At 46.2% G+C, this 10,000-nt stretch overlaps 1 protein-coding gene across 1 annotated transcript in view; it reads left to right on the top strand.

Annotated features, from left to right (window-relative positions):
- Window positions 1–10,000, top strand: part of LOC308367710 (galactose-1-phosphate uridylyltransferase-like) — a 50,902-nt gene that overhangs the window by 36,308 nt on the left and 4,594 nt on the right. The window contains exon 3 of the mRNA XM_080841701.1: window positions 2,226–2,380. Within this exon, the coding sequence (XP_080697827.1) occupies window positions 2,226–2,380 (155 nt within the window). The remainder of the gene's footprint in view (window positions 1–2,225; window positions 2,381–10,000) is intronic.

Raw genomic sequence — 10,000 nt, 5'->3', positions numbered from 1 at the left:
ATCGGTTGCTGTGCTGTTGATCAGTCCGTGGTACACCCCATAGACATATATATGTCTATGGTACACCCTGCCTTGTTAAGGCCAGGGGTCAAAGGTCACATAAGGTTTGCGTGCATCACTGCCTATGCCCTAGCACCACCATGACTCCCTATGCCCTAGCACCACCATCACTGCCTATGCCCTAGCACCACCATGACTCCCTATGCCCTAGCACCACCATCACTGCCTATGCCCTAGCACCACCATGACTCCCTATGCCCTAGCACCACCATGACTGCCTATGCCCTAGCACCACCATGACTGCCTAGGCCCTAGCACCACCATCACTGCCCTAGCACCACCATGACTCCCCATGCCCTAGCACCACCATGACTCCCTATGCCCTAGCACCACCATCACTGCCTATGCCCTAGCACCACCATCACTGCCTATGCCCTAGCACCACCATCACTGCCTATGCCCTAGCACCACCATGACTGCCCTAGCACCACCATGACTGCCTATGCCCTAGCACCACCATGACTGCCCTAGCACCACCATAACTGCCTATGCCCTAGCACCACCATGACTGCCTATGCCCTAGCACCACCATCACTGCCTATGCCCTAGCACCACCATGACTGCCTATGCCCTAGCACCACCATGACTGCCTATGCCCTAGCACCACCATGACTGCCTATGCCCTAGCACCACCATGACTGCCCTAGCAACACCATGACTCCCTATGCCCTAGCACCACCATGACTGCCCTAGCACCACCATGACTCCCTATGCCCTAGCACCACCATGACTCCCTATGCCCTAGCACCACCATGACTCCCTATGCCCTAGCACCACCATAACTCCTAGGCCCTAGCACCACCATCACTGCCCTAGCACCACCTATGACCGCCTATGCCCTAGCACCTATTTCAAACTCATTGACTCGCCTGAGCTACTCGCCTGAGCTACTAGGACCTGAGCTACTAGCGCCTAAGCTACTAGGACCTGAGCTACTGGCGCCTGAGCTACTAGGACCTGAGCTACTAGCGTCTAAGCTACTAGCGCATAGCGCCTGAGCTATTATGACCTGAGCTACTAGCGCCTAAGCTACTAGTGTCTGAGCTATTAGGACCTGAGCTACTAGCGCCTAAGCTACTAGTGTCTGAGCTATTAGGACCTGAGCTACTAGCGCCTAAGCTACTAGTGTCTGAGCTATTAGGACCTGAGCTACTAGCGCTTGAGCTATTAGGATCTGAGCTACTAGCGCTACTAGGACTTAAGCTACTAGCACCTGAGCTACTAGCGCCTCAGCTACTAGGACCTGAGCTACTAGCGCCTGTTTTTCTGTGAAAGACAATGGTACTGAACAACCATACAAGTACAAGTTAAGTGTCGGCACGACAACATTCATTGTGTTGAGTGCCCATTTCAAGTGAAGATGGTTTTTTCTCGCTCCTCGTGGGATGGCGGCGGACATTTTAAAAGGTAAGTTCATGAGAGTCTCAGTGTGACGGTGATGAAGTGGTTCCAGTAAACCAACCGTGACCGCCACACACCTGCCACTGCGGGGTGCCTCACACACACACACACACACACACACACACACACACACACACACACACACACACACTCTCTCTCCCCCACTGTGACCGCCACACACACCTGCCACTGCGGGGTGCCTCACACACACACACACACACACACACACACACACACACACACACACACACACTCTCTCCCCCACTGTGACCGCCACACACCTGCTAAGCCTCTCCGCACCCTCATCTCAGGCCTCTAACAGAGCGAGAGGAGATCACTGTACTTCTGTTTAGGAGAAGCTTTCTTTTAAGCGACTAAATGTGCTTTCGTTTAAAGCGTGCATTCATTAACATTACCTTGTGTGTGTGTGTGTGTGTGTGTGTGTGTGTGTGTGTGTGCCTTGTTTGTGGTTCTTGTATCTTGTACGCAGCTGGTCTTTTGTTATTTTTCTGTGTGTATGGAAATTTCCAGTGATGGTACATCAGTGTGCCACACTCACACACACACACACACATACACACACACACACACACACACACACACACACACACACACACACACACACACACACACACACACACACACATACACACAAAGGAAAGAATGACGACAAGCCATCCAATTGTATTGTTTTTATTTGTTGACATGTTGTTTTTTTGCCTTTAATTGTTTTGGTTTGTAATGTTGTCTTGGTTGTTTCCCAGGTGCCCCCACAGGTGCCCACCTGACGGAGGACATGTCCCACTGGCAGCTGCATGCCCATTACTACCCGCCCCTGCTGCGCTCCGCCTCCGTCCGCAAGTTCATGGTGGGGTACGAGATGCTGGCGCAGGAGCAGAGAGACCTCACACCTGAGCAGGTGAGACACAGAGGAGGAGCAGGGAGACGACACACTCTTACTCCCAGCAGTGTAGTGGTCAATGTCACACACAGATGACAGAGGAGGAGACAGGGGAGACAGAGGAGAGAGACAGAGGGGGAATACAGGAGGGAGACATATGAGGACACAGGGGAGGAGACATAGGAGGGGAGACAGAGGAGGAGACAGGGGAGACATAGGAGGACACAGGGGAGAAGACAGGAGGGAGACATAGGAAGACACAGGGGAGAAGACAGGAGGGAGACATAGGAGGAGACAGAGAAGGAGACAGGGGAGAAGACAGGAGGGAGACATAGGAGGAGACAGAGAAGGAGACAGGGGAGAAGACAGGAGGGAGACATAGGAGGAGACAGAGAAGGAGACAGGGGAGAAGACAGGAGGGAGACATATGAGGACACGAAGACAGAGAAGGGACACATAGGAAGACACAGGGGAGAAGACAGGAGTGAGACAGAGAAGGGGAGACAGGGGAGAAGACAGGAGGGATACAGAGGAGAGACACAGGGGAGAAGACAGGAGAGAGACAGATACTTCCAGTGAACAGGATCCACCCCTGCAGGGCCACTGATGACGTGATTGATTAATAAGGTCTGAATGAATGAAGAGCTTCCATCAGATCTGATTAGATTGTGAAGTGTGTCTAGCCGTGAGCAGCACTGAGGACCTTGCAGACAGTGCTAATCATATATATGTGCTAGACACTATGATAATTATATATGGGCCATTCTACCGAATTGGTGCAAAGTCAGGTCGGAAATATTTGGATTTTTTTTATGTTTTATTCCCAAAACTTTGTCCGTATGTATATTGTACCATATCTAAAGTACACTTATCTAGTAAAAGAACAGTCAATTTTTATATTGTATTTTCAGAATGTGTTGGAATGTTTTTCCTCTTCTAAAAATTGTCACTACCGAAACATCACATTTACTATAGTAAAAAAGTATTATTATTGACCTGTTCAGATTGTGTTTCCTTCCCTTCTCTGAAGAGTATTTTTACAAATATTTCTTGAAGGTTTTCACAATGAAATCCATAAAAATGAATTTTTTACCAAATTTTCAAGTTCAATTTATACAATTCATCAAAATCTAAGTGCAATATTTCTTTGTAAAATGCTAAATACTGATCATATTGATTCCAGAGTTGTTCATTGATGAAATTGAACATACATTAATCCAATCAGTATCATAACATTTTAGTTGATTACTCAATATACTTAATTTTTTACAAAACATCCTGTGTTTCGGTAGTGCTGCACTGTTTCGGTAGTGACATCCAGTGTTTCGGTAGTGACTGCACTGTTGGATGGATGTTCATTTCTCTCCCAAAATCTTCCAAAAGGTGCTCTGGGCCGCCCTTTAGTCCACACAACACATTTATTTAAAAATTATGGGATTGAACTACTTACCAATTCATTTTGTCACTACTGAAATCATCAGGTCACTACCATATGTTTCGGTAGTGACTGTTTCGGTAGTGACAATTCTAGCTAACTTTAAGCATAAATAAAGAATTCTAACAAGCACACGGCATGCAAACACATCTTTGAAGAGGTGAACACACATACAAACATAAGATTTTCCATGAAACCCCAAAAGGTTTACTTAATTGAAGAAAACATGCGTTTCGGTAGTGACAATTCTTAAGGTTACACGTCGATTTTCAGACTTTGGAACACATTTATATAAAAACTATGGGATTTAGCTACTTACCATTCAACCATGAGGGTCAGAGATGCAGTGTCACTGCATGGTCAAAAATGCAGAGTCGTGGCTAAAACACAGGCTCAGCCAATGGACTAAAACTCTTGTGTTTCGGTAGTGACATGAAAACTAGGGACATGATTTTTTGAGTATAGAAAATTGATTTAAAAATTAAACCCACAATAAATCTAAATATTCCAAGTTCTGTTTCAACCCAATCATAAAGATCTTTGAAATTAAATCATTGAAAAAAATCTAAAAAAATTGAAAAGTGTTATTTAAAGGCATTGAAATTTAGATGTCAGGGTTGGGGACAGCTACTTCCCAATAGAAAGTACCCTATAAATGATGATTTTGTATATATTTAGCTTATCACTATCTCATGTAATGCAATGGGTTTATATAGACCATAACATTTTCTAATTAAATATCTATGCCTAAATACCTAATTGTTTTGTAAATAGTTTTTATTGTTGAGGGACTGCATATTACACGAATTCGGTAGAATGGCCCATATATACAGCCGCGGAAAAAATTAAGAGACCACTTCAAAATTATCAGTTTCTCTGGTTTTACTATTTATTGGTATGTGTTAAAGTAAAATGTACATTTTTGTTTTATTCTATAACCTACTGGCAACATTCCTACCAAATTTCAAATAAAAATATTGTCATTTAGATCATTTATTTGCAGAAAAATGACAATTGGTTAAAATAGCAAAAAAGATGCAGTGTCTTCAGATCTCGAATAATGCAAAGAAAACAAGCTCATATTCATTTTTAAACTACACAATACTAATGCTTACACTTAGGAAGAGTTCAGAAATCAATATTTGGTGGAATAACCTTGATTTAAAATCACAACTTTCATGTGTCTTGGCATGCTCTCCACCAGTCTTTCACATTGCCGTTGGGTGACTTTATGCTACTCCTGGCGCAAGAATTCAAGCAGCTCGGCTTCTTTTCATGGCTTGTGACCATCCATCTTCCTCTTGATCACATTTCAGAGGTTTTTTATGGGATTCAGGTCCCGAAATTGGGCTGGCCATGACAGGGTCCTGATCTGGTGGTACTCCATCCACACCTTTACTGGCCTGGCTGTGTGGCATGGAGCATTGCCCTGCTGGAAAAAACACTTCTCAGAGTTGGGGAACATTGTCAGAGCAAAAGGAAGCAAGTTTTTCTTCCGGGACAACGTTGTACTTTGCCTGGCTGAGGTTTGTAAAAGACCATAAGGATTGAAAAAGCGGACTGGAGGTTCTTCTAAGTTCGTCTTCTCTGATGAGTCCGATTTCACAGTAGGTGCAAGACTCTCTGGCTTGTAGGCCTCTCCAGGTCTCCGTCTAACCATCAGACGACCATGTGTTGGGCAAAGCTGAAAATTGGACTCATCAGAGAAGACGAACTAGAAGACCCTCCAGTCCGCTTTTTTCAATCCATATGGTCTTTTACAAACCTCAGCCAGGCAAAGTACAACGTTGTCCCGGAAGAAAAACTTGCTACCTTTAGCTCTGACAATGTTCCCCAACTCTGAGAAATGTTTTTTCCAGCAGGGCAATGCTCCATGCCACACAGCCAGGCCAGTAAAGGTGTGGATGGAGTACCACCAGATCAGGACCCTGTCATGGCCAGCCCAATTTCGAGACCTGAATCCCATAAAAAAAACTCTGAAAAGTGATCAAGAGGAAGATGGATGGTCACAAGCCATGAAAAGAAGCCGAGCTGCTTGAATTCTTGCGCCAGGAGTAGCATAAAGTCACCCAACGGCAATGTGAAAGACCCGTGGAGAGCATGCCAAGACACATGAAAGTTGTGATTTTAAATCAAGGTTATTCCACCAAATATTGATTTCTGAACTCTTCCTAAGTGTAAGCATTACTATTGTGTAGTTTAAAAATGAATATGAGCTTGTTTTCTTTGCATTATTCGAGATCTGAAGACACTGCATCTTTTTTGCTATTTTGACCAATTGTCATTTTTCTGCAAATAAATTATCTAAATGACAATATTTTTATTTGAAATTTGGTAGGAATGTTGCCAGTAGGTTATAGAATAAAACAAAAATGTACATTTTACTTTAACACATACCAATACATAGTAAAACCAGAGAAACTGATAATTTTGAAGTGGTCTCTTAATTTTTTCCGCGGCTGTATATATATATTTTAAACATTGCTAAATATATGTGTTCAAAACAGTGCTAACCATAACCATGTATATATATATATATATTTATTTGCTAAAAACAGTGCTATTCATATCCAACACCACAATCCATTCCCCTCTATTCTACTCTTTCTATGACTAGCCCTGACTGGAGCAAGCCACTTACCCCCCACACCCACAGTACCCCCTGCCCCCCCCCCCCCCCTCTTACCTCCCACGGGGTCCAGGTGGACATTATCTCTTCCTGGTGAGGGCCTGAAGTCCCTTCTTTCAGCTCTATGTTAATTGGATGTCAGTCCCTTCAGGTGCGACTCCATCCCTTAATAACTTTTTAATGGTGGGCGAGGAGGAGGAGGAGGAGGAGGAAGGAGGAGGAGGAGGAGGAGGGAGGAGGAGGAGGAGGAGGAGGAGGAGGAGGAGGTCGTGTCGGCTCTTCCCCGCCTCTGTGAGCGGCAGCAGAGAGGAGAGGGGGGTATTCTCCTGCAGGGTGGCGGCGGCGGTCCATCAGAGGGGTGTCAGAGCTCTGGCCACTCGCTCGCCTCACCTCGCCTCCTGGCCTGCGCTTGGCAGTGGTGTCACGTCCACAGCTCACTCTGCCCCATACCAGGCCCACTTAGCCTGGCCAGCAGAGAGCTCCTGTCAGGGCCACTCACAGAGCACCCCCCCCCCTCTCTCTCTCTCTCACGGAGCACCCCCCCTCTCTCTCTCACGCCGCCGCTGGCTCTCAGGAGGGCAGGAGATGGGGGTGGAAATGCTCTCTCTTTCTCTCTCTCTCTTTCTCTCTCTGTTTCTCGCCACCAATCAGAGATGATCTCTCTCTCTCTTAACTAGAGATGCCAATCAGTACTCCTCTCTCTCTCTCTCTGTTTCTCACTCTCTCTCGCTCTGTCTCTCTCTGTTTCTCACTCTCTGTTTCTAACTCTCTGTCTCTCTCTGTTTCTCACTCTCTGTTTCTAACTCTCTCTCTCTCTGTTTCTCACTCGCTCTCTCTGTTTCTCTCTTTCTTTTACTCTCTGTTGTCTTTTTCTCTCCTTCTTATTCTTTCTCTCTCTCTTCTGCATTCATTCCATCTCCTTCACTTTCTCTCCTCTTCACTCACTCTCTCTTTCTCTCTCGTTCTTCTTCTCTCTCCTCCTCATTCTGTTTCACTCTTGACTGTCACCCCATCCCTCTACCTCCATCTTCTCTCTCTCTCTCTCTTTCTCTTTGTCTTTCTATCAGTCAATTCTCAACCTGATTCACTCATTTTCTCCTCCTCCATTATTGTCTTTCTCTTTTGAGGCCACATTCCTCTCTCCATCTTTCCTTTTTCTGAGCTCCTTCTCTCTCTCTCTCTTTCTCTTCATCCCTCCATTTCCCCATCTCTCCTGTGAGAGTTCTCTCCTGCCCATCTCACACACACACACACACACACACACACACACACACACACACACACACACACACACGCACACTCTCTCCTGTGAGAGTTCTCTCCTGCCCATCTCTCCTGTGTACCAGGCGGGCTGTCAGAGGGCCTCTGTGATTGGCTGAGGTTGCTGCCGTGCCCATCAGAGGGCCTCTGTGATTGGCTGAGGTTGCTGCCGTGCCCATCAGAGGGCCTCTGTGATTGGCTGAGGTTGCTGCCGTGCCCATCAGAGGGCCTCTGTGATTGGCTGAGGTTGCTGCCGTGCCCATCAGAGGGCCTCTGTGATTGGCTGAGGTTGCTGCCGTGCCCATCAGAGGACCTCTGTGATTGATGCCATCTGGGGGATTGATTGATTGACGGCTTGATCAAATTACGTGCCGTACCCTGTCAGCCCACCCGTCTCTCTCTCTCTATCTCTCTCTTTCTTTCTCTAACTCCCCTCTCCATCTCTCTCTCTCTCTCTCTATCTTTCTTTCTCTAACTCCCCTCTCCATCTCTCCTTCAATTTTAAAGAAGCCTGGCCGTATAACAGTATTGCCAAAGTAATGCCATGGACAAACAACTCAACAAACTGTACTACAGAAATGCATTTGACATGGAGCAGTGTAAAGTCAAAAACAAACAACATATAATCATGAAATAATAATAATAATAATAATAATACACTCCAGCTCTAGCTCTCTCTGTGTCCATCAGCGCTGACCCACTACAAGGACCAAAGCTGACCCACGTTTCAGAACTGACCCCAAAACTGACCCCAGACATCCCTAACCCAGGACCAAAGCTGACCCACGTTTCAGAACTGACCCCAGATAGCAACCTGTGTTTGTCAGCCATGCTAGCCTGTTTTGCTCGATGTTGTCAGGGCAACTGGCAAGTGAGGCATCCAGACTAAGGGTGCTTCTAATAGTGTTTCCATAGTGACCATCCTTACATCCAGACTAAGGGTGCTTCTAATAGTGTTTCCATAGAGACCATCCTTACATCCAGACTAAGGGTGCTTCTAATAGTGTTTCCATAGAGACCATCCTTACATCCAGACTAATAGTGTTTCCATAGAGACCATCCTTACATCCAGACTAAGGGTGCTTCTAATAGTGTTTCCATAGAGACCATCCTTACATCCAGACTAATAGTGTTTCCATAGAGACCATCCTTACATCCAGACTAAGGGTGCTTCTAATAGTGTTTCCATAGAGACCATCCTTACATCCAGACTAAGGGTGCTTCTGTTTCCATAGAGACCATCCTTACATCCAGACTAAGGGTGCTTCTAATAGTGTTTCCATAGAGACCATCCTTACATCCAGACTAATAGTGTTTCCATAGAGACCATCCTTACATCCAGACTAAGGGTGCTTCTAAGAGTGTTTCCATAGAGACCATCCTTACATCCAGACTAAGGGTGCTTCTAATAGTGTTTCCATAGAGACCATCCTTACATCCAGACTAAGGGTGCTTCTAATAGTGTTTCCATAGAGACCATCCTTACATCCAGACTAAGGGTGCTTCATATAGTGTTTCCATAGAGACCATCCTTACATCCAGACTAAGGGTGCTTCTAATAGTGTATGGATCAGCACCTTCTAAGTTTCATTTGGATATCACCCACATAATATCCTCCCCACATAGTAAGGATCGTTAAATCCATGTTTGATAGCTGGTCCAGTGCCACAGCAGGGAGTGGAGTCTGTTTGAGTGTGTGTGTCTGTTCGAGTGTGTGTGTCTGTTTGAGTGTGTGTGTGTGTCTGTTTGAGTGTGTGTGTGTTTCTGTTTGAGTGTGTGCTAAACCATGACTGCATAACCCCTGAGCCTACCTTGCTGTTTCTTGATCAGCCGCTGAGTGTTGGCTGACATGTGTGAGTGAGTGAGAGAGTGTGTGTGTGTGTGTGTGTGTGTGTGTGTGTGTGTGTGTGTGTGTGTGTGTGTGTGTGTGTGTAGGTGTGTGTGTGTGTGTGTGTAGAGTGTTGGCTGACGCGTGTGAGGCCATTGGAATGGATGTGCTGCTGGTGAGAGCTGTTAAATTCCGCTGGTACATTAATGGATAGGTGCGGTGCGGCGCGGCGCTTCGTGGTGTGTCGTGGTGTGGTGCGGTGCTTCGTGGTGTGGTGTGGTGTGGTGTGGTGTGTTGCTGTGTAGTGCGGTGCAGTGAAGTGTGGTGCGGTGCTTTGTGGTGCGTCGTGGTGTGGTGTGGTGCGGTGCTTCGTGGTGTGGTGTGGTGTGGTGTGTTGCTGCGTAGTGCGCTGCGGTGAAGTGTGGTGCGTCGTGGTGTGGTGTGGTGTGGTGTGTTGCTGCGTAGTGCGCTGCGGTGAAGTGTGGT

Source organism: Sprattus sprattus (genome assembly GCF_963457725.1).
Source record: "Sprattus sprattus genome assembly, chromosome: 7".
Taxonomy (NCBI): domain Eukaryota; kingdom Metazoa; phylum Chordata; class Actinopteri; order Clupeiformes; family Clupeidae; genus Sprattus; species Sprattus sprattus.
The sequence above is the reverse complement of the archived record's forward strand: the minus strand, read 5'-3'. Positions and strand labels throughout refer to the sequence as shown.